This window comes from Peromyscus eremicus, chromosome 9 (genome assembly GCF_949786415.1).
Source record: "Peromyscus eremicus chromosome 9, PerEre_H2_v1, whole genome shotgun sequence".
NCBI lineage: Eukaryota > Metazoa > Chordata > Mammalia > Rodentia > Cricetidae > Peromyscus > Peromyscus eremicus.
This window is the reverse complement of record NC_081425.1, coordinates 35,982,084-36,008,024: the sequence shown is the minus strand read 5'-3', so window position 1 is coordinate 36,008,024 and position 25,941 is coordinate 35,982,084. Positions and strand designations below refer to the sequence as shown.

The 25,941-nt window shown below is 37.6% G+C and overlaps 2 protein-coding genes across 2 annotated transcripts in view; one reads left to right on the top strand and one right to left on the bottom strand.

The window, feature by feature from the left end:
* Diaph3 (diaphanous related formin 3) overlaps positions 1-25,941 on the bottom strand; it is a 242,421-nt gene that overhangs the window by 177,071 nt on the left and 39,409 nt on the right. Inside the window, 1 exon segment of the mRNA XM_059274292.1 lies at positions 856-986. Within this exon segment, the coding sequence (XP_059130275.1) occupies positions 856-986 (131 nt within the window).
* LOC131919193 (large ribosomal subunit protein eL39) lies at positions 22,193-22,543 on the top strand. The gene has a single exon (XM_059273280.1). It carries the CDS (start codon positions 22,241-22,243, stop codon positions 22,394-22,396), a length of 156 nt encoding a protein of 51 aa, XP_059129263.1. The 5' UTR covers positions 22,193-22,240; the 3' UTR covers positions 22,397-22,543.

The following is a 25,941-nucleotide window of genomic DNA, read 5'->3' as shown; positions in this document are numbered from 1 at the left end:
TATAGAAAATCATATGGTATTGACGTCACATAAAAGACACCCTGTTAAATTAGGATTTCAAATAGGTTATGTTGTTTTGTTTTCTGTCAGTTAAGTCAAAAATTGTTAACTTTACTGTGCATACTATGTTCTTTATTTGTTAAATATAGCAATATTAATCTAAGGGTCCTCACATAAGACACCATTTTCAAAAGAGGGACAAGAAAGAACAAGTGGTAGGCCTTGCTCTGTCACACAAGAATCAGCAAACATTTGAACAATATGAAGATTGAAAGTAAAACTTAATTATATCAGAGTAATAGATTTTTATCTTGATTGTTCTTATACAAAATATGTTTTTTCAGAACTTCATAAAACGGCTTTAAGTCCATGAGTTATGTTTTATCAGTAACACAAAGACCCATTGAGGCCTTTCTTCATCCATACAGTTTGTATTCATTTTCCAGATGATCTGTTTTTGCTTTTGAGACTATAATATTATTGCTTCATTGCTTCCTTTCCTACAATTCCTCCAAGGCCTCCCATGCCCAACCCCCTTGCTCTGTTTCAAACACATGGCTTCTCTTTCTTTTGATTTACTCTGTGTGTGTGTGTGTGTGTGTGTGTGTGTGTGTGTATACACACAAGTGTATGTGTTTTCATATTCCTAAATACATAATTCATCCGGTTCAGTCTGTATAATGTTACTTGTATGTATATGTTTACAAGAGTGACCTTTTGGTATTTGGTTTTTACCTCGAGAAACTGGTCATATATACTAGCTATTTGTAGATGGACTAAATAAAAAAGGAAGATTAGTGATTATCTGTGTTTAAGTAACATGCCACAGTGACATCCAAGAGATGAATTACCTACCTCACAGGATTACTGGTCAATGATACTCGCAGTGACTCTAGATAAGTGAAAAGTCTTTCATCAGTATACCCCATTTTCAGCTCATGAATAAATTCCTGAGGTGAGATCTGTCGGCTACTTCTAAGACTTCCCTGTAAAACAAATCAAAAAAAAAAAAATTTTTTTAACTCATGTTCCATGAACATTATCCGAAAATATGAAATTCATCATACCTAGTAACAACCAACAAAATGACTGTTTTGAGGTAAAATGTTATAACTAAAAATCTATAAATTCATAATTGATTTTTATTCACAAATGATATTAAAAAGTACACGGAATGTTGAGAAAGAAAATGGTTGCTTTTTCAAATGAAACATGTCATGGAGAATTATTAAGTATATACTACTAGAAACATAATAAAATAAAGTAATATTTAGGCATATTCAAATATTAAAACTCAATAAAAATGAACTTATTAAACAAGCACTCTGAGCAATACAGAAAGAGCTTTTAGTCGTTGCTTCATTCAGTTGCCATTGGAAATGTAATTCTAGGCAATAGAGACAAGCACACTATTAAAACTTCAGTTGAGAAGAAATGGAGCACAAAGGACTGATTTCGGTACAGTCTAATTTCTGCACAGAGATCAGGCCCTCAAAGTACAAATGCCTAACCTGACCTGGCAGATAAGGAAAGCTAAGTAAGAAACAGGAGATGCAGGGAAGAAATGAGATAAATACTGAACCAGAAGATATCTACCATTGAGCTCTGGTGGGCAACCAAGAGCAAAGGTGAACAGGCTGCATTGCTTTGGGGATCTCAGGATGTCTCTTGTTGTTTTTTTTTTTTTTTTTTTTTTCTCTTTTGGGGGAGGTTCAACACACAGCTACGAAATAAATCACACACACAGGCTTATTCTTACTTACAAATTTCCAGCCTTAGCTTAGCTTGTTTCTTGCCAGCTTTTCTTAACTTTAATTATCCCGTCTAACTTTTGTCTCTGGGCTTTTCCTGTTCTCTTACTTCTATAAATCTTATTCTTACTCCATGGCTTGCTGTGTAGCTGGGTGGCTGGCCCCCGGATTCCTCCTCCTTCTCTGGCTCTTCTACTTCACCCCTCCATCTCTTCTCTTCTTTCCCATCCCAGATTTCCCCTATATATTCTCTCTGCCTGCCAGCCCTGTCTCTCTATCTCCCCTGCCTTGCTGTAGGCCATTTAGTTCTTCATTAGACCAGTCAGGTGTTTTAGACAGGAAAAGTAACACAAGTTCACAGAGTTAAACAAATACAGCATAAACAAAAGTAACATGCCTTAAAATAATATTCTACAACAATCTCTAACCAACAAGTCAACAGGAACTTCCCACATCTGGCTGACAATGGGTTTTGAATTTGGCAAACCTATAGCTTCCAGAGTGATTATAAACCCCTGTGCAGGGTAATTCCAATGAAACTTGTAGGTGAAAAACTATGTGTGTGTGTGTGTGTGTGTGTGTGTGTGTGTGTGTGTGTGTGTGTGTGTACATATGGGGCTTATAAACACAATTCCAATACGCTTTATCAAACATCCTTAATGTTAGTTATCCCTCCCCCAACCTCCTACTGCCTTATAATTCCCTGTTCCCATCCTTATCACTAGTGTTCCACTATACCCCTCTCTTAAGATCTTGCTTACTCTTCCTCACCAATAGTCACTTTCTATGCATGTGCACACACACACACACACACACACACACACACACACACACACACTAGCACAGGGATACTTTCAGAAAAAAAAACACAAAACACAAATATATACAAAAAGAATAAAAAAGATCCATTCAGTTGATAATAAAAGACAGACAATAAATTGGTAGAGTCCCACTATACTCTAAATTTTCCAAAGGAGATTTTTGGAAGGATCTAGTGTATATAAACTATGGGGTGAGAAGAGGTAGAATTTCTTGATTATTTGAAAAACATTAAATGCCTACTAAATGCGAGCATATAACAGTACAGTTTTAACTGGTGAGAAGCCTAACACACCTTTGGGTACAACCCCCAGTACCATTAAATACACACACACACACACACACACACACACACACACACACACACTATATTATAAATAGTAAGTATATTAGTGAGAAAAATTTTAAAAAGGCAGAAATAAGCATAGTATAAGACATACAATTTTAAACACGGTGGTCAATGAAAGCCTCATGGGTAGGAATTCAAAGGCTTCTGCCATGCCTGGTTGGATTAACATCTAAGGAAACAAGACAGCTAAGCTGGCAGGTATTTTTTTTAAGTGACAGAAAGGGTTGAATGATTCACAGGCCACAGAAATCGCAGGGACATATAACTCAAGATCAAAAGCAGAGACCTGTTCAGAAGGTGGGCATGTGTTCTGATTGGGAAGTGAAGAAGATACCAAGGTAACAATTAAGAAAGCTCTTAAATTATACCTACTTTAGAGATTAGATGTACAAAGGAAAGGAGTTAAACCTGTTCAAAATCAGATTAAAAATCTAGTCCTTCTTTTGTTCATTTCTTTTGCTTTATTAATTGCCAAAATATTATGCAAGAAAGCAGAACTAGCAAGACAAAACAAGCCAGTATTAAGGACACAGTGTTTTTATTCATGGTGATATCCAAGTGGATATTTAAAGACAAAGTCAGACTCCAAATCTCAAAAGAATTAAAAATGACACAATAAAGCTTATAAGGCAACTGAAATAGTAACAAACATGAGCACCTAACCTCACTTCAGCCACTGATAGCATTAAATAGCATTAAAAATAATTCATTTAATGCAACACTTATGGCTTTTTTTTTTAGTTACCAAAATATTGTCTTGTTTAATACAGAAAACTTAGAAAACAGAAAAGCAAAAGGGAGGAAGGTACTTCAATGACTATCACTAATCTGTTATTTCTAATTCAAGTATTTGCTATCATATATACACTAGTAAAGAATATTTACGTACTTTTTATTCACTATCATATATACACTAGTAAAGAATATTTATGTACTTTTTATTCAAGACATGCACTTTAATTACAAAAAAAATGTAGTCATTCCAGGCTTATTTTATAACTGGAAAATATTTTAGAAATACTTTCCAATATAAATAAATAGGTCCCCAAGACTATGTTTCCTCTGGCCCTGACACCACTAACACATTTCTTTCCTAACATCCATCTCTTGGTTTACAGGCTGCTTACGACTTTTTGATATCATGAACTTTTCATTTGCTGTACATGTTACCAGGCCAATACTTGTAGCAAGGATCTATCCATTGTTCAAGCTTTATTAGTAAAATATCATGATTCTGACAGAATCAATAAGTCAACTCAGAGGAACCAAAAGATGCCATTCTGGATAAAGAACAAACTGAATCCAATCCATGTTCTCTGGAATTTTTTCATGAGAATCTCTAAAAGTAAGTGTTCAGACATCCAAAGATAAAGATAAGATGTTAGCCCACTTTAACAACATTGAATAGACCTTGTTTGTCCATATTCATAAAGTATTCCAGTTACTATCTGTTCCATAGTATCACACTGAAGGCTTCTCGCTTGAAACTGGGAACAACAGAAGCATGTCTCCTCTTACCATTCACTACTACTCATCATGGCAACAGAGGCTCTAGCTAATTAACTGAGCAGGAATAATAATTGATACACAGATGGAAAAGAAGTAAAATCCTATTCAAATCACCTACATGAATTTAGCAGCATCATAATCAAAGTTCAACACATTAAAATGAATATTTCTAAACACTGCAAAAACATTGAAAGAGGACATCTTAAAATAATTTTGCAACATTAGAAAGGCATCAAAAGGCAAAGTAACAAGAAAAAATAACAAATAAAAGAAAAGATCTAAAACATAACAACAGTGGGGAGAAACTGAGGGCAACCTAAATAGAGATGTAACAGTATATTCCTAGATGCCACGTATAAGCAAGGGCACAGTGAAACCACTGAACTAGACCACTCCATGGATAGAAAGAAAGGTTATTGGGGTTCGAACTGCCAAGGCTATCTGGGAAGGGGGATGCAAAGAGAGGAGCAAAATGGCAGAAAAGCAAGCACATTTCATATGACAGCAGGGTGCATTCTTTGAACTGCTAAAGGCTGTTCAAATTGACCAGAAACTGGACGCCCATGCCCAAAGTACTCAACCCTTGGAGCAGATCAAGGGAAGCTCCCAGGAAACAGAAACCCACTTTCTGTTTACCCAATAATAATCCCTCTTCTTACCAGGCCAAAGTCCTTCTGTTGAGACATTTAGGACGTACATTACAACCAACACTGCCATTTGGGAATAGGGGGTGAGTGGTACTTTGGATGTAACACATAGATTCAGTTTCATTAAGAAATCCACTGAACAGCACATCCACCCCACACTATGCAGCTCGGGCGGGCTCCACAGAGAAAACCCTGGCCCACACTTTGCCTTGCAGTGCCAGGCAGACAGGCACGACTATGGTGAGCAAATGTATGGTGTGGTACTGGAGGGAGAGAGAGAGACAGGTTCATGTCCTATGGGCAGAGGCATATCTGAAGAGGTGAAAGAGATGAGGATCGGGCTGAGGCCAAGTGGCTTGATTGCCACCCAGGGCATGATGATGCCTAGGACTGAGCTACTGCTGGGGCCCATGTCTGAGTTCACGGTTCGGATGCAGCCGTGGTCTCTGGAGATGTCCCTGGCTCCTGATATCATCAAAGGCTGAGAGGATAGGGCTATCCAGAATTGGCCCCATCCCTCACTGGCTGCAACACTAGAGAGAACTAGTCCTGCCTCTCACCAGCTGAAGCACTTAGGAGAGAGGGTCCTTCACCTCATCTGGGCAACACAATAGAGCTGGCCCTGGTGGTACAGGTAGGGGAGTGCCAACCCTCAGGGCTTGAAAGCAGGAGAATTGGCCCTGCCCCTTACTCACTGCTGCCAGGGGTGAACTAGCCAGGACAATACTGGAGAACTCACCCTGGTGATGAGGACAGGGGAGAGCTGGTGGGCAGGCCTAGAACCAGGTTTATGAATTGGCCCACCCCAACATCCACCCCACCAATTATCTGTGGGAGCACATAAAGGGGCTGGTACTGCAAACCCAAAGCTACAGGATCTCCATGACACAGGGTAACAACAGGATACCCAAGAGGAGTCTCAGTGAGGGCCCAGTATCAACAGTGTAGCAGAAACCAGAAGCCTGGTACCAGACCAATGACTTTGCAATGAACACTTGCAAGGAAAGCTATATGGACAAAGGGGTATATTGCATGACTCACTGTGTCACACCACAGCTTCTTCGACAACATATTTCCTTTTTTGTTTTTTTTTTCCTTTTTTCTTTTTTTCTCTTAAATTTTATTTTATTGGGGGAGGGGAATATTGCAAGGGCAGAGGGCAGAAATGGATGGGAAATAAATGAGATCAAGATGCATGATGTAAAAGACACAAAGAATAAATAAAAAGTTTTTTAGAAAGAGACAAAAGAAATCCACTAAGGAAGACACTTTCCCAAGAATAATAAATATATTCACTATAACTACCACCAAAATCTCTGGGAGTTTTTCTCAAAATAGAATAAAAGGCTCATTTTCTTATTTACATATCAGTTCCAAGATCATTGGGATAACAAAGTGAAATGTTGGATGCATCATCTCTGTGGGAAGTCATTAAAGACAATGGTACTGGTAGTTACAGGAAGGAAAATCAATGAGCTAAGTATCCAAATCTTGTAGAAAGATGGAGGACTATGGGTAAATGAAAACATCCTGTGTCACACAATCTACTAAGGCAGCAGTTCATTCTGACTAATTGACAAGTCCTTTGCAAGACGCCTGCATTCAGTGAATAAATGTGGTTACAATAAAATGTAAGTTAATGTAGAGGAAGAATTACAATCAGAACAGAACAGAAAATCAAGCACATAGGAGATATGCATATTTTATATAATATATCCTGAAACAAATGTTTACTTAGAATAAAACATCAGAATAAGGACAGGAAGTAAATCAACTAATTGGAAGAATAAGTTTTAAAATGTTCCCTACCAAAATAAAAGTATAGACGAAATGAAATTGAGAGGAGAAAAAAATGTGTGAAGAAACAGAAACACTCCTTTTCAACACAGGTCTTCTGTTCCTTTCATTTCACCTAACTTCAAAGGAAGTAGAGGGTAGAGGGAGCATGGGAAGGACACTTGCTGCTGCATATCTTGAAATCCATTAGCCATGAAGATGAAAATACTTAGAAAGCTTTATCCCCTGTGGTATCAAAACACATTAGTGAGATAAGGATGTCTGCCTGACATCACAAAAATTAGAAGGATATTTATCCCACATAATTTTTAAATCTTTTTTAATCCCTTGGAAAAATGTATTCTAAAATATCAAATGCAGATGGGGAAAAGTACAAAGATTATACTGTCATATTCTTTATTAAGTACATTCAAGGGCATAAAAGGTACTGAGCATACCTTTATGCATACTTGTCCCATTCCTATTTGTCTAAAGCCAAGCACTCTCTCTTTAGCTAAGTGACTATTAAAGGTAATAGTAGCCATTTCCTATGACCTGCCTTGACCAGGTTCTTTTGTTCCTGCCTGAGGACATCCCTCCTTTCATCTTCGCTCAGCTATAAGGCAAATTCACTAGCCTAGATTATTTCTTTGTATAATAAGTCAGAATACCATGTCCATGACAAAATAGACGTATACAGTTACCAGTGGAGAGTACTATGAAGTGGCCTACTGTCTTTGACAAACAATTGAGTGATTTCTACATAGCTTTGAAGAAGCATCATTTAATGTTAGACTTTATTTTAAAAATAATAAAAGTAAAATATATGGTCTAGATATATACAAATTCTTCAGGAAAATGACACCTGGAAATGCCAGCAGGGAGTCATCCCTGACCTCTGTGTAACTAATACTGCCCAATATGATAGCTTCTCAAATGGCTGTTTGTCTAAATGTCTTGAGACATTACATGTCCCTAAACATTTCTATAATTGCTGTTTACTCATATTCTCACTAAAACATCCTTCAGTCCTCAGAGAAAATAACTAAAATTCATCATGTAGCATCCTCTATTGTAACTAATACTTCAATTTTTTAATTGTCCTTAAGTCTATAATGAGTGCCAACTTTGCCGGGTAGTGGTGGCACATGCCTTTAATCCTAGCATTCAGGAGGCAGAACCACGCGGATCTCTTTGAGTTTGAGGCCAGCCTGGTCTACAGAGCGAGATCCAGGAATGGCACCAAAACTGTGAGAAACTCTGTCTCAAAAAAAAAAAAAAAAAAAAAAAAGAGTGCCAACTTCTTTTTTTTTTTTTTTTTTTTTTTTTTTTTTTTTTTTTTTTTTTTTTTTGGTTTTTTGAGACAGGGTTTCTCTGTGTAGCTTTGCGCCTTTTCCTGGAACTCACTTGGTAGCCCAGGCTGGCCTCGAACTCACAGAGATCCGCCTGGCTCTGCCTCCCGAGTGCTGGGATTAAAGGCGTGCGCCACCACCGCCCGGCTTTAAGAGTGCCAACTTCTAAAATGTAAGTAACCAAAACACATAGCCACTAGAGATTATCAAAATCAAAATTTGGGTGAACAGTAAAATAGGCTGAGGTGAAGTTAGTTATTAGCATGGCACTCTCTTTGCCATTTACCTTGTAATTCAAAGCAGTAAAACTGAAAAAACAGAAAATGGCCATCAATATCAGTAGAATACTTGTAATGTCAAACCCTTCAGTGTCCTATATAAGTGTATGTATCTACTACCTCTGCGACTTTTAAGTCCGTAACATAAATCAACTACCTAGGTTCTTTCAGTCTTACACTCTCTTAATTCCTGGTACCTATCCAAGTAATGAGCTTTGTGAGAAACAAGATGGAGAAAAAAATGAAAACAAGAATAATTTTTGAAGAATCACCACAGTTCACAGCAAAGGATGCAAGGACATTGTTGGCAAGAGGATAATTACAACCTAACTACTATTCAAATGTGTTGCAACAATTCTCTTGAATTTTTAAATGACTTCAACAGTGTCTAATGTCACTGGCCAACAGAAACACTAAGCTGTCACTGCAGCATGAATTACTCATTTTTGGAACATCTAAAACTCAAATCAATTTGTGGGATCAATAAAATCTGTTAACCTCAGATGATGTTACACAGACTCAAAGCACAAGCATGAAAGCTGAGAAATACTAGAGAAGGTTCGCTGACCACCCAAATTACACTTCACAAGAATCCCCTTAAAGGTCTACTTTTTCAATTAAACATTTAATGAGCATCATTATATACAAAAACCCTGTCTATAATTCTGGAAACTTGTCTACCTGTACACTCAAAACAGCATATGCTCGGGCTGGAGAGGTGACTCAGAAGTTAAGAGCACATACTGCTCTTGCAGATAACCTGAGTTCAGTTCCAGCACCCACACAAGGTGGCTCACAACAGACAGGTGCACTCATGAACACATGATGTACTGATGCACATTAGTGCACACTACACATAATTAAAATTAGTCAAAATAAATCTTTACACAGATACATAAAAGGAGAATTTTTAAAGTAAATCTCACTGCTATTACATTATCTGGCATTTCTGGATAATTCCCTTAGAAGACAATACTTCAGGATGAAGTGCCAAATGGATAACTGATGAGGACATAAAGATGCATCAAACTTCAAATAATATATACATATCCATAGCATATCAAGTTATATTGTGAAATACACAGTTGATTACTGATTAACTTAAATTATTACATCTCTTCCAGATAGATGAAAATGTCTCTTTGGATACACACATGAAGTATTTAATGTTGCTATGGGTTTTTAGGCCATGACAGAAATGTGGAGAATAGAAGACAACTTTGTGGGCTCTACGTTTGTTCATCTTCCTATGGTGATCAAGATGAGGTATAGTCTTGCACAACACAGACACTTCTAACAGAGCTGTCTCATTGATGCTCAAATAAGACTAGGTGAAACATTAAATCAGTAAAATATTGTCTTTTCAGATTGTAAAACATGTTTTCATTGAAAGATAGTGCAAAATAAGAAAAATTAATAAATCGTATTTGCAAATGAAAAATAAATAAATCTTTAAAAATAGCATATGCTAAAAGTTTAGAATTACTACTTAAAAGTTATAAAGATAACATAATAAAAAAATCTTCTTTTTGTTTCTAAATACCCTACAAAGAAAAATGTCAAGGTTTAAGAAATCATTACTAATTTTAGACAATTATATATTAATTTGAAACAAATTTTAAAAATTCAACACAGTTTATATATTAACTATCAGTACTTACAGGATAATGTCAATTCTACTTGCTTTCTTACATTGGACATTACCTTTAATAATACACTTTACTTCTTCCTCTTTCTTTGCTACATGTGTATGTGTTTTGATGTGTGTGCATGTGTTTGGGTATTCACATGTATCTAGTAAAGTGCACATGCATGTACATGCGAAAGCTAAGATCAACAGCAGCATCTTCCTTGACTGTTTTCCATCTTCAACCTGAAATAGTGTCTCTTATTCAGTGTAAGGCGCTGATTCTGATACTCAACCTAGGCAGTCAACACTGGGGACATTCTGTCTCTGTGTCTGTGCGCTAGCACATAATTACAGGTGTGCTGATATGCCTACCTAGCTTTTATGTGGATGTTGGGGATGCAACCACCTTTCCTGATCTTCACAAATGCATGGACAATGCCTTGCCTGCTGAGCCTTCTCCCACATCCTACTCATTTCTTTACATAAATACATACATACATAAGTGGGGGGGGGAGGTCAGAGGAAAACTGCAGGAGTAACTTCTCTCCTTCGACCATGTGAGTTAGGAGGATTAAAATAAGGTCATTATGCAAGGGGGCAAGTGTCCTTAACTGTTGAGCCATCTTGCAAGCTCTATCACTTGTTTTTTGTTTTGTTTTAGAGATATTTAAAATAATTTCTCAACTAGTAAGGAAACTTTTTAAATAAGTAAATATAGAAAAGAATATATACTAGTTAGCAGAAGAATAAAAAAATACATAGAATTGTTCAATTGTGCAAAAAAAAGTCATAAAAAGGAACAAGCAATAGAAAGAATGAAAATTTAGAAAGATGGAAAGAAATCTTAAAATGAAGTGAATCCAAACTGAAGGGACTTCGTGTCAGATAAAAAAGTTAGTGTATTAAAATATTGACGGGTACAATGACTCCTACAGTATTAGACTGCAAATCATCAGTGTGAATTTATGGTTCTCTCTGTGTCTGTCTGTGGTTTCAGGCGTGGACATGTGTGTGTGTGTGTGTGTGTGTGTGTGTGTGTGTGTGTGTGTGTGTGTGTGTAGCTTGAGTTTTGCTGCCTGGCCCACAATCAGGGCAAATCTCTCTCACCCGCCAGTCCCACAGCCGCTCAGATCCGACCAAGTAAACACAGAGACTTATATTGGTTACAAACTGTATGGCCATGGCAGGCTTCTTGCTAACTGTTCTTACAGCTTAAAGTAATCCATTTCCATTAATCTATACCTTGCCACATGGCTCGTGGCTTACTGGCATCTTCACATGCTGTTTGTCATCGTGGCGTCTGGCAGTGTCTCTCTGACTCAGCCTTCCACTTCCCAGCTTTATTCTCCTCCTTGTCCCGCCTACACTTCCTGCCTAGCCAATGGCCAATCAGTGTTTTATTGACCAATCAGCAACACATTTGCCAGAAAAGAACATCCCACAGCATGTATGTGTGTGTGTGAGTGTGTATGTGTGCATGTGTTCATGTATAGAGAAAGGAGAGGAGGGAGTAGAGTTAGAGATACATATACAAAGGGAAATAAAAACATAGAAATGTGTGCATACATACATACATACATGAGTTTTCCATATACAGATATACAATCAGCAATCCAAATCCTCACTCCATGCACACATAAATTCTACCAACAGCCTATCAAGTGTTTGCCTCTGGACTGAACATGAACAGACTTTTTTCTTGTTATTATTACTTAAATGATAAAATAACAACCAATAACATTATTCTTTGGTAACATACGTAATATACAAGTGATTGGAACTCATCAATATGATTAGGAACCAATTTAAAAAATTACAGAATATGGGTGGATGCAATCAGGTCATTTGCAAACATTACACCATTTTATAAAATTGACTTAAGCATCCCCATGTGGTGGTATTGTGTTCCCCAAAATATTGTGTACCTTAATAAACTTATCTGGGGTCAGAGAACAGAAAAACCACAAGATACTTACGCTAGAAAATGTTAGCACAAGCCTTTAATCCTAGCATTCCAGAGACAGAAATCCTTCTGGATCTCTGTGAGTTCAAGGCCGCATTGGAAACAGCCAGGCATGGTAACTCACGCCTTTAATCCCAGAAAGCAGCCTTTAATCCCAGGGAGTGGTGGTAGAAAGCAGAAAGGTTTATAAGGCGTGAGGACCAGAAACTGGAAGCATTTGGCTGGTCAAGCATTTGCCTGGTTAAGTTTTCAGGCTTTCTAGCAGCAGTTCAGCTGAGAGCCATTCGGATATGAGGACACAGAGGCTTCCAGTCTGAGGAAACAAGACCAGCCGAGAAGTTGGCCATGTGAGGTTAGCTGTGGTTTGTTCTGTCTCTCTAACCTTCCAGTATTCACCCCATTATCTGGCTCAGGTTTGATTTTATTAATAAGAACTTTTAAGATTCATGCTACATCCTCACATTTTGGAACTCAAGGGCATACCGGTCCCAGTGCCCTGCACAGATACCATAAGCTGCCTGTCCATTTGTGTACATGTGTATCTCATTATTTTCAAAGGCAGACACACACATATTTCCAAGCTCAGCTTGAAAAGGTCTACATGTAAGGACATAACATTAAGACAAAACACACAGGTTATATTTTTCAATACCATCCTCCAATAAAAGGAATCTGTGCTTCTTAGAGAAATAGCTCTTCCAACTGTACAAGATGATCCTAAGAGATCAAGGGCAAAATAGTAAGAAAGGGACAACAGGGTTATAGAGGAATCATCTGGAGGGGGTTTCAGTGAGAAAAAGAGGGAAGCTACTGTTTGGAGGGCATGGTCACTCTTCTTAGGTAAGTAAAAATGTTCTAGACCTAGTCAGGGGTGACAGCAGGATGACACGACAAAGATGCTGAGTGCCACTGAATGGTGTGCTTTACAGTGATGACTATTGTGTTGTATGAATTTTAACACAAGGGAAAACTTTATTTTAAAAGATTTAAAATTGGGGATGATAGCCCAATCTGCAATCTTAGAAGCTATCTGGGGGAGAAGAAAGGAAAGAGACATACAGGCATCCGTGTTCCCACCTGAAATACTGATGGCATGGTATGTTTAGTCAGAAACAACTCATCAAGTAGTATGATTATTTGTGAATTTTGCAACATGAATATAAACTAAATATTGAAAATCATTTTAAAATTAATAACTTCTCTAGGTTTTATACTATTTCTACAATGGCCACTTTTAAATCAAACTATTCCTAAAACTTTAGTTTTGGGTTAAGTCATTTAAAAGTTAATATGGAACATCATGTGTTTCCTGGTTGAACAACAAAAGGCAAATTTACATGGCACCACATAGGCCACTTGCTTCCCAGTCACCCTCTTCAGAATTGAAAAATATTTAGTTTCAGCTGAGCAACAAACTTTGATTAAAAGGCTTAAAAAGAGCCCAACGATGAGGGGAGGAGCTGATTAAATAAACATGGATGCTCTAATTTGCCACTCTCTATTTGAGGGTTTAATGAAGGCTAAAGATCTGCTTGGCACATCTGAGCAGATAGAATAACACAGTGAAGCTCGTAGTCATTGGTTCATTATCTTCTTTATTATGTTGATTATGTTTATATAAAAAGAAAAGCACAACAAAACTTCTTTGGGCATTTACTAAAAGGGGATGGGGGCTGAGAAAACACCAGATGTTCCAGTCTTCAAAATCAGGCAATTTGCTTTCAGTTCCTCCAGGTAATTGTGCAATTATTTGCCTCCATGATTCTGAGCTGTACTTACAAATGTCACTGGTAACATTGACAGTTGAAGTCTCCCTTCCTTTTTCATGATTTAAGAGGAAACCACCTGTCTCCTGTACGTACACACCACTCTAGAAATCGAATCTGTTCCTATGAGCAAGCACGTTTGTGAAAGCCAAGTACAGCGGCTAAAGTGATGGCTCAGTGATTAAGAGCAGGGACTGCTCTTGCAGAGGACCTCAGTTTGACTCCAGCAACGACATGGAAGCTCCCAACCATCTGTAATTCCAGTGTGAGGGATCCACCCCTGCTCTGGCCTCCATAGACAATGCTTGCAAGTGGTGCATAGACATGTGTGTGGGCATATCCATACACATTTAAAAAATAAAATAAAAGGGTGGGGAACAAGTACAAAATTTTATACACATTCTAGATTACTCTTTATGTAACAAAAATAATGGTTGAATGCAAGAGGATACATAAAGAAGAGAAAGGAAATCGTAGGATCACACTCCATCATGACCAGTTATGGACTCAGAAGTCAGATCTGCTCTGGGTAAGAAAGCTGTTGTGTGGTTGACAGAATACTGGCAGCTGCAGACCTGAAGGACATTTGGAGCACACTTCTAGTGCCATCACAGTAAGCAGTTATAAATCAAATACAAGAAGGAAGGCTAGGCCCACGGTCTACAGGATGTAGAAAGAAGCTGGAAATACTGAAATATCCAAAGCAGAAGCAGCTAGAGCCAGCAATAGTGTGTTGTTCTCATATTCACTCAAAACTAAAGTGATAGACAAAAGGCAGAAATGTGCAGCATTTCTTTCTCCAAATCTCTGCTGTTATGAACAGACCCTGGCTCGGGTGGTGGTGGTGGTGGTGCACCCCTTTAACCCCGGCACTGGGCAGACAGATCTCGGAGTTCAAGGCCAGCGTGGTCTACAGACTGAGTTCCAGAACAGCCAGAGCTACAGAGAAACCCTGACTAGATAGAGATAGATAGATAGATAGATAGATAGATAGATAGATAGATAGATAACATACATACATATGTACATACATACATATCTTTTAAAAATATCAAATTGATACTACATGAATAATCCTTAAATAAATGAAAGGTTAATTGATCTAAATTTACTAATCTACTATACTTTGTCTAAGAACATTAACAAAAGTGATAGTTAAATATTAATAGACTTCTAACAACTTTTTAAGTTGATCATTTCTAAGGTGGTCTATAAAACCCAATTATCTGTCTAAAGAGCCAATAAAAATGTGCCTATACCTGCCATGTACCATTATACTAAACACTAGATTCAACAATGAATGAAAGTCTGACAACGAGATGTCATTGGGTAAGAAAGGACATCCAGTGGTTACAAAGTACAACAGGCTGGATATGAATCTAGTCTTCTGCAAGTAAAAAGGATGAAACACAAATTATTGCCACTTTACACAAAGGCCTTGAGGTGGGACTATTATAATACTATAGAAAGAAAAAAAGGTAGTGAATACTTTCCTAGTAGATACGGTTCAAAACTAGGTCTCTTGTGTGAATGCTTGTGTCTGTGTGTCTCCAAGTGTATCTGCGGGTGTATAAGCACATGTGAACCTCCTGTGGAGGGCACAAGACAATCTAGGGTATTATTCCTCAGGGACTGTTTAGACTGGGTTGTTTTATCAATATTTACTTATTTTTACTTTATGTAAATGGATATTTTGCTTGTGTAGACAAATTGCTAAACGATCTTACTTAATAAAAAAAAAACCCAGAGGCAGATATTGGGATGAAATCTGAAAGGTCAGAGAAACAGAGCAAGTCACAGGCAACCTCACCTTGCCAACTCTTCAGCTGATCTTGTTTCCTCAAACTGGAAGCCTCTGAGTCCTCATCCGAATGGATCTCAACTGAACTGCTGTTAAAAGCCTAAAAGCTTAAAAACCTCTAGTTCCTGGTCTTCGATGCCTTATATACCTTTCTGCTTCCTGCCATCACTTCCTAGGATTGAAGGAGTGTGTCACCATGCCTGGCTGTTTCCAGTGTGGCTTTGAACTCACAGAGATCCAGATGGATCTCCGCCTCCTAAATGATAGGATTATAGGTGTGTGTGGCACCATTTTCTAGCCTCTATGTCTATCTAGTGGCTGTTCTGTTCTCTGACCACAGATAAGTGTATTAGGGTGCACAATATATTGGGAGACACACAACGACCACATGCTTGCATGTATTTCTGTGTAGCACATGTATGCACTGCCCAGGAAAGACAAAAGGGATGACAGATCTTCCTGTACTAGAGATACAGAGGGCTGTAGGCCGCCATGTGGATGCTAGGTATCACAGTCTGGTCCTCTGAAAGAATAACCAGCGCTCATAACTGCTAAGGAATCTCATCAGGCCATTGATTTTTTTTTTTTTTTTTTTTGAGACAGGGTAGGATGGTTGAAGGAGCCTGAGATATCAATCAGTCTCCACCTCCCATGTGCTGGAATTATAAGTGTTAGCTACCATGCCCAGCATTTTTTTTTTTTTTTTTGGTTTTTCGAGACAGGGTTTCTCTGTAAAGCTTTGCGCCTTTCCTGGAACTTGCTTTGGAGACAGGCTGGCCTCGAACTCACAGAGATCTGCCTGCCTCTGCCTCCCGAGTGCTGGGATTAAAGGTGTGTGCCACCACCACCCGGCTCCAGCATTTTTAATATGAGTTCTTGGGATCGATAGTTCTCTAAGCTTACAAAGTATATTAGTTGCTCTTCTGTTGCTGGGATAAAACACCAAGATCACGGCACGTTATTGAAGAAAAGAAATAGGATGCTGAAAGGGGAAACTTAAAATGATGAGAGTTTTTTGAAACTTCAAAGCTCACTTCTAGTGGCATACCTCCAGCAAGGCCATACCTCAAAAGCCTCCCTAAACTGCCACCAACTAGGGACCACATCTTCAAAAACGTACTGTAGGGGTCATCTCTTTCAAACCATCACACAAGGCAAGCACTTAATGAACTGACTATATCTCCAGCCCTCAAAACCAGTTCTCAAGAGATGGAGACTGAAAAGTAGAACAGCACTAACATGGGAGAAGTCACAGATAAGGGAAAGAGCTGGTGTGTTTTAAGAACTGCATAACTACATCACAAACTCTGAATGTGGGTAGTATGGAAACACAAATATATAGAAATCGGAACGTGAAATGCACATACTCCACACTAAGGAAGTAACGTTTGCTGTGGGATGATTCTTCGATAAGTTGTAAATATGTATTACTCTCACTGGTTAATAATAAAGTTGTTTGGCCAATAGCAAGGCAGGATAAAGATAGGTAGAACAATCAAACTGAGGATTCGGATGAAGATGGGCAGAGTCGAGAGAGATGAGAGCCAGATGCCCAAGAGGTAAGATGCCAGAGAGCCAGTAAAGCCACGGACCATGTAGTAATACATAGATCATTAAAACAAGTTAATATAAATGTAAGAAGTAGTTAATAATAAGCCTGAGCTAACAGCTGAACATTTATAATTAATATAAGCCTCTTTGTGGTAATTTAGGAAGCAGCTGGGTATTTGGGAACAGGCAATCGAGACAGAAAACTCTGCCTCTGCTTACAAACTTTTACCAACTGAGCTAGTGTGTTTTCCAGTTGGTGTAATATATGCCTGAGGGAAATCAATTTTAAAAGAGGGAGGTTGATTTGGGCTGAGTTTCAGAAATTTCACTCTGTGATCTCTTGGTCTTGTTTCTTTGGGTCCACCTCACATCACAAGGCCTAGAAGTGAAAGACAGAGGAAGTGGGGAATCTGAGTCAGTATTCCCTCCCAAGGCACAATAACATCATTGTTGTTGTTGTTGTTGTTGTTGTTGTTGTTGTTGATGTTGTAATTAAAACTAGAACCTACACCCTAAAAGTTCTTCCATCTCTTAGTAGCATCATGGCCGGGGAACTAAGCTCCAGCACAAAAAAAAAAAAAAAAAAAAAAAAAAAAGGTGGGGGGGTATTTAGGAACATTCCAAGTCCATACCACAGTAACAACAGGTAAAAGGAACTCACTACTGAGATGGAAATACAGTTAACACACTACAGCACCTGTAAGGAAGCCACAAATAACCTTAGAGGAGGCTTAGAAAATTGCAGAGACAGGAAGCCACGTTCAGATAAACCTCTAAGAAAGAATGCATCTTTCACATTCTGCTACAGCCTTAAAATATAATCAAGAATGATACAAGGGGAAAATGTTAACAGAATTGTACATAACAGTTTTTTCATGACAGTCAAGAAAACTGAACATTCTATCTACAAGGCACTTTAAAAGATAAACTATAAATCAGATATGATGACTCACACCTGCAATCCCAGCACCCAAGAAGCTGAGGCATAAGTGAGTTCAGGGCTAGCCTAGGCAACATACTTAGAATGCAGCATGAGGTTGCTGTGTCAATTTATTTTTTAATCCATAAAAAAAACAAAACATAGGCAAAATTATCTCTCCTGTTAGTAGGCAGGCACAAAAGAGCATTTTGCAAACAATCTCAAAATTATTTAGTTGTGGATTATTTTAAAACTCAAAATTTACTAAAAGCATTCCTTTCCAACTACTTTCATGTTTGACGGGTGCTTCACGCTAGACAAAAGGAACAATGTCTCATCCATATAAATATAGCATGTGTACACTCTGTGTACACATCTTTATGCGAGGGCCTCACACAAACACTCCACATGCTCTAATCCTACCTGTCCTTCAACACTTCTGTCTCCTTTTCCTTCTCCTTCTCTCTCCTGCTTTTTGAGACAATTAATTGTTATGTATCACTGGCTTTCCTCAAGCTCAAAACAATCCACCTGCCTCAGCCTCAGGAGTTCTGGGATCACAGCAATGTACCCCCACACCTGGTTTATCTCCTTCCAACCGATATTTCTAATTCTCACAATTTTAACCTCCAATTCCCACTTTAATTAATTCTACCAGACATAACAATCCCAGTTAAATGCTAATTCATGCATTCCAGCAGAACTTATAATTATTTAAAAGAATTTTGAAAGTCCCACCTTGGCAATAACCATGTAAGGACTGTTGGTCTAAACCATGAATTGTACTCATTTGGTCAAGATGCATTTGCTGCACATCTAATGTATTCTACATGTTGAAAACTACAGAAGAAATAAAACAAGCAGAATTTCTGGTTAGTTTCCCAAATGCTTAGGAGACATATTCCAATGGTATACTGTTTTCACTAATAGGCAGGGCACTGATTCTGCATCTGTTGACTGGACCTCCTAAACCTTGACATTTGAAGTCAAACAAGCACATCTCCTGACGACCCATGTGGAGAAACAAGGAGATGCGCATAAGTAGAAGGGAAGAAAATGTCAACTACTCAAGTGCTACAGTACTAAGGAGAATCTAAAATACAGTAAACATGGTAAACATGACACCAACTAAAACTAACCACACAGACACTTGTCCTGTATCTACAGCTAAGGTATTCTTTTCATCTCCAGATTTGACTGAAAAGCAATTTTCATTAATTCCTAGAGCAGTTTCTAAACAAGCTGCCTTTGTAGGCAGTATTACTAAATGCTAAATCACCTACTAAATTAACAGAAAGAGAAAAACATCAATGCTCTCAGCAACCAAAGTGATACACTACAAAAGTACACAAAGAACAACATGAATTCAGGTATACACAGAGGAGGAAGGATAATTATCTTTCTAATTGGTCAACAGACAACCAAAAAGAAGATCTATAGTGGTCACTAAAATAAAAGATATCATTTAAAACACGGCTCCGCCCGGCGGTGGTGGCGCACGCCTTTAATCCCAGCACTCGGGAGGCAGAGCCAGGCGGATCTCTGTGAGTTCGAGGCCAGCCTGGGCTACCAAGTGAGTTCCAGGAAAGGCGCAAAGCTACACAGAGAAACCCTGTCTCGAAAAACAAAAAAAAAAAAACAAAAAAAAAAAAACACACAGCTCCAAAGGATGTATTTCAAAGTGAACAATTATTATCATGTATAAATTATGCATTAGATATTTACAAAATTAACACTTTATTCTTCATAAAACATATCAAGAAAATTCAGAGATCATGCAAATTTAATATAGTATTTTTAATTTTACGTATATGATTGCTTTTCCTGTATATCTATGCACCACATGTATGCCTGGTGCCCACAGAAGCCAGAGGGTATTGGATATCCTAGAACTGAAGTTACAGATAATTGTCAGTGAGATGCTAAGTGAGTGCTTGGAACCAAACCAGATTCTCTGATTAGCAGCCAGTGCTCTTAACTGCTGAGCATTCTCTCCAGCCCAACTTTAAAACATAAACTTTAAAAGGTCATTGCTACATACGTGTATGTACCATGAGCAATAAGCCATTTGTTTCAAAAGGCAACTAGGTTATCCTATCCTTGATACTAATGATAAGACAGGTAATCAATGACTCGATTATATTTTATAAATAAAGTTTTAAATGTAAAAAAAATAAGTATCTCATGTGCTACAAGTATTTTTTACTTAAACTGATGAATCAAAATTAAATGTTGGAATTGAAAACCATTTTCTAGTTAATTTTAACCCTGATTCATAATTAAATGAGATTATGTTGCTGGTAAACTTTTAGAAATCACCTCCTGAGAATAGAGAACTAATTGGTAGTGAGAATGTAAATATTCTCACCTGGTCCACCACAATACCAGCCACCAATAAAGGTCACTGAGCGAGAAAAGGAACAGTCTAGAACTCACTGGTGAACAACACTGTGGTAGGCTTATGTGTCTGACACACATCTACATACAGTCCAGGTTGGCTTGAAAAACATAACCAAACCACTGTCCCTGTCGGGGATGAAATCTTAGAAATGAGAACAACATGAGCCAATACGAGTTTCAACCCATCTAAAATCAGACTGATAATTACTTGTCTCTTTAATCTTCAACTGACATTTTACATTTAATCTGACTTGCTCAATCATCTGTCTTACTTGATGCATATTTCCGTACTGAATATAAAGCTAACCAAAACATAACAAAATGAATAATTTAATAGCTTTCTGATAAAAAATAATATGCTTACTGCATGAATATAATTAATATTCTCAAAGGTATCCTAAAAGGCTATTTTCATATTCAAAATCTGTTTTTTATTGGCATCTTCCAGTACATATAACTAACTATTAGAGTATGCCTGATATGTTTGTATAATAGGCATACACTTCTCTTTTCGAACCAATATTTAATTAAGGCCAGGTACTGATGTATAAATAGCTAGTATGAGAAATTACAAAAATAACCAAGGTTAGTGCCAATATTGCTTTCCACAGTGAAACTGAAAATATAGCAGTTTAAATAATAATCATTTTAATACAAAATTTTAATAATAAATTGGCTTCTGAAAGGAACCAAACTTGTTCTTTTCATTTGCTTATCCAAGCAATACTTCCAACTCTTAATATCTTTCTTTATTCATTATCAAGACATGCTTTTTACTAAAACATAGTAATGAAATCCTCCATTAGTTTATCTATTTCCTGTTATATCATAAGGTTACTCAGGTACAACATGATCAATGCACTTTTATATTTTTATGGCAATGCTATGATACAGTTCCAATATATGTATACACATATAAAAATACACATGGAAAAGTTCCTCAAGTGAAACATCTTTTAATTTTCTGTATCATACATTCCCCAATAGTTTTATGCCTCTTGGAAGTTCTTCAGAATATCTGATAGTATTCCAGTATTTTACTCTAGACACAATATTTCAAGTTATGGATAATTATAAACTATTTAGCAGGTAAAACCTCCTTTTTAACATACCTCCAAGTGCTGGTGACTTTAGTCCATATTAGAAAGCCTCAGGAGAAGAACTTAAGTCAAAAAGCATATACATTTTATTTGTTAGTAGCTTTTCAAAAATACTATGTGACTTTACAGTTCCATCAGCTATGAATGTAATTCTTTTCATACCAAAATGAGTTGAAGGGTGTAACATAACTTTAATTTGAATATCTGGAACTGAACATCTTAATGTATTTATTTGGATTTATTCATAAATTAGCATTTCAGATCCTTAGCCCATTTTTCTATTGACTTTTTTTTTCCTTTGAAGTTTCATTTCTAATCAATGAACACAAACTCACTGCAGGTCTATGTACTAATTCTTTGTCAAAATCATTAGAAATATTTTTCACCACATTGTCTTTTCTCATTTGTAATTTATCACATAAACTGTATGTGATATAAAAATAATAAAATAAAAGGTAGATTTTTTTTAAAAGGGAAGATATAGAAATGATTAAGATAAAAGGTAGACTTTTGAATCTACTCAGAAAAGAAAAAAATAGAGAATATGGATATGATAAGATAAAAAGTTAGACTAGCTCTTCTCCTTTCCTCCTCCATCGTGCGGTGGGCTCCTGACTTGGCTTCTCACCATGTCTTCTCACAAGACTTTCAGAATCAAGCGATTCCTGGCCAAGAAACAAAAGCAAAATCGTCCTATTCCTCAGTGGATTCGGATGAAAACTGGTAACAAAATAAGGTACAACTCCAAGAGAAGACACTGGAGGAGAACAAAGCTGGGTCTGTAAGGATTCACACAATGGCAAGACAGAGTTTATACAGAATTGTGGGTCATCAAGCAATCCTACCACGTAGAGTTCAACATTTTAACCTGAAGACTTGGTCGTGTTTTAAGTTGGGGGAGTAGTTTGTCCAGTAATAAAATGTAGAACCTTTCAAAAAAAAAAAAAAAAAAAAAAAAAAAGTTAGACTATTCAATCTGCTTTTAAAAAGGAACTACCGCCGGGCAGTGGTGGCGCATGCCTTTAATCCCAGCACTTGGGAGGCAGAGGCAGGCGGATATCTGTGAGTTCGAGGCCAGCCTGGGCTACAGAGTGAGTTCCAGGAAAGGCGCAAAGCAACACAGAGAAACCCTGTCTCAAAAAACAAAAAAACAAAAAACAAAAAAACAAAAAAAAGAACTACCTATTTTAAATAGGATGAGAAATAAATTTTTTGTCTGAATCTTTCAAATGTTAATGGACTGGACATTGTTAATGTATATAATGGAGTTTTTTGTCTGAATCTGTCAAATGTGAATGGACTAGACATTGTTATGTAATTCTTGACTGTAAGTATTGTATACACTTATTGTTTGCATTTTTTCTTATATTTGTTATAACTTTTTTTAAAAAACAAAAAAAGGGGAAATGTGGTTGATATATTGTATACCCCAATAAACTTATTTGGGGGTCAGAAAACAGAACAGCCACATAGGTTTAGGCAGTGGTAGCACATACCTTTAATCCTAACATTCAGGAGTCAGAGATCCATCTGGATCTCTGTGAGTTCAAAGCCACACTGGAAACAGCCAGGCATGGTAGCACACGCCTTTAATCCCAGAAAGTGATGACAGGAAGCAGAAAGGTATATAAGGCGTGAGGACCAGGAACTAGAGCCTTTCTAAGCTTTTAGCTTTTAGCAGCAGTTCAGTTGAGATCCATTCAGATGAGGACTCAGAGGCTTCCAGTCTGAGGAAATAAGAGCAGCTGAGGAATTGGTGAGGTGAGGTTGGATGTGCCTTGTTCTGTTTCTCTGATCATTCAGCATTCACCCCAATACCTGGCTCATGGGTTGTGGGGGGAGGCTGAAGTGGGGGTAAAGAGGGGAATCTTTGATTGGTGTATAAAATGAATGAAAAATTTTCTTAATAAACAAAAATTCAAAACTAAAAAGACTTCACACAAACTACGTACTATGTACGTAACCACTTGAACGACTTGAAGTTTGAATAGACTGTCACTTCCCTGCTAGTATAAAAAAATCTGTAACATGTGAACTACTTGTCATTCTTAGTGATGTCTGTCTTCCCAGTCCATATATGTCCATAAAAGAAAATATCACTAAAGATTACATACTTTATTTTAAAGAAAATGAAATCTATTATTTCTTAATGAACAGCCAAAGCTTTTTAAATTTATATAACTGAAAACATCATTTCAATTATTCCTAAGAACAAAAGTGACAATACAGTTTTTTTACAAGTGTCTTTTTCATAACCAAACTTCATTAAAATTTATACTTCTAATATTTTACCTTTTATGCCTTAGGGTGTGGTACGCCTCACTTTTACAGACATTAGGCCAAAGCTATGGACCTGGGAGCTAACCCTGAATTTTAGAATGTACTTACTGGTTTCTATGTTTGTTCTCTGGCCATAAACCTCAGGATCATTTCTGGGTCATTTTGCAGAGTGGGAATGCTCTGACCTGTTCACAGCCATGGAGCAGCTGACATCAAGTTCCTGGTTTCTCTGTTCCCCCTTTTCCATGCATTGCGTACCTCACTCATCAACAAAATCCACTGGTCTCTACTACAACCTTCAAAGCTCAAGGATTCTGTAGAAAGGCCTGAGAACTTGCCACATCAGGGCTTACTATGGAGCCATGATTCCCCACCCTTTTTTCAAATGAAACAGCGCTAAACCTGTCTCAAACACGAAGTAGGAGGGAACTCTGGAAAGATTCATCTCTTTCCTTTTTACCAACAAAGCTGGCCAACATCATACACAGCTATTACCTACTTTCCTCACTATATCCTTCAGTTTTCTTCCTCAACATCCTCGCCCACAATCGTCCTTATAAATGACCACCAGGGACCTCCTAATCTTACCAGCCTTGGCCCATGTGTCCATGTCCCTCCTCCCTTAAACTGCAGCTCATTCTCTATTCAGTATCTACATGTGTTGCTATACCTAAAGCAGTTGCCTATTGTCCTTTACTGGGTTTCTGCTTCCTTACACACTCATCAGAAGCTTTCACAACCTCTCCACTTTTATTGTTTTTATTTCTATTCAGTTGTGTCAAGTTATGTTTGAAAACTTACTTTCGACCGGCTTTTAACAAGCTTCATGAATTTCAGTGGAGGAGGCAGAATTCTTTTGTTCCCTACAAGTAAGTAGTCTTTCTAGGACTTACCATGTTTTTATAGCTACTTGTTTAGTGTATATGTGTAAACAAAAGTGGCAGGAACTTGAAGCAACTAGTAACATCCACAGTCAAGAGAAATTAGTAGCAGCAGTAGGCTCTCTTCTAAGATCCATGGCTTCACCAGCCACATAGTAGCATAAGCTTAAAATACTAGGCATGAATTCTCTCTTATTGTGCAAGCCTTGTGTCCAATTGGGTAGCTGCTCGTTAGCCCAGGCTGTATGTGCCACTAATGCACTTTTTGGAATATCCTGCCACTCTGGTCACCAACTGACATGCCAGCTTGGGTGGGAGAAGACCTCAAAAGGTCTCATCTCTAGAAGAAAACTACAGATAAGCAATAGCTACTAAGAAAAAAAATCAGTCTTCTTCAAGGATGAGTCTCCTGATTATCTAACCCAGGTGTTCAGCTCTAAATGCATATAAATATGAGCAACATTAAAAGAACTCAGCAGGTTCTATTTACATATTTGTTTGTTTGTATACACGGGGGGGGGATGACAATAATAATTAAAAGAGACCATAAATCTGTAAGAAAACAGGGTAGTAGGATGCTGGAAGGGTAGGAGAAAGAAGGAGGAGAGAAAATAATGTAAACTCAAAACAAATATATGAAATTTTAAAATAAATTTAAATGTTAAAAAAGAGAAAGATAAACACATGCATAAACAAATGCATACTTATACTCAGCTTGCTTTATCTACATTAATACAATTCAGGATCCCATTGTTAAGTGATGTGTGTGTGTGTGTGTGTGTGTGTGTGTGTGTGTGTGTGTGTGTCTGAGAGAGAGAGAGAGAGAGAGAGAGAGAGAGAGAGAGAGAGAGAGAGAGAGAGATCCACAGAACACAACAGAACACATGTAGAGAGGTCAGAGGACAATTTGCAGAAGTCCGTCTCTTCCTTCCACAATGTACATTGCATGATCCAACTCTGGCCATCAGGCTTACCTGATGAACCACTTTACCATATTCAATATTAAATTTTCATATGTATATGTATATCTATGTGAGTACACACATACTCATGTCTGTGTGTGTGTGTGTGTGTGTGTGTGTGTGTGTGTGTGTACTAGTGAGCTTGCACTATCAACTTGACACAACCTGGAGTCATCTGAAACACCTCGACTGATGAATTGCCTATTT

Bases quoted from the DNA above. Each gene is read 5' to 3' on its own strand.
- LOC131919193 (XM_059273280.1), top strand. From the start codon at position 22,241: ATGTCTTCTCACAAGACTTTCAGAATCAAGCGATTCCTGGCCAAGAAA.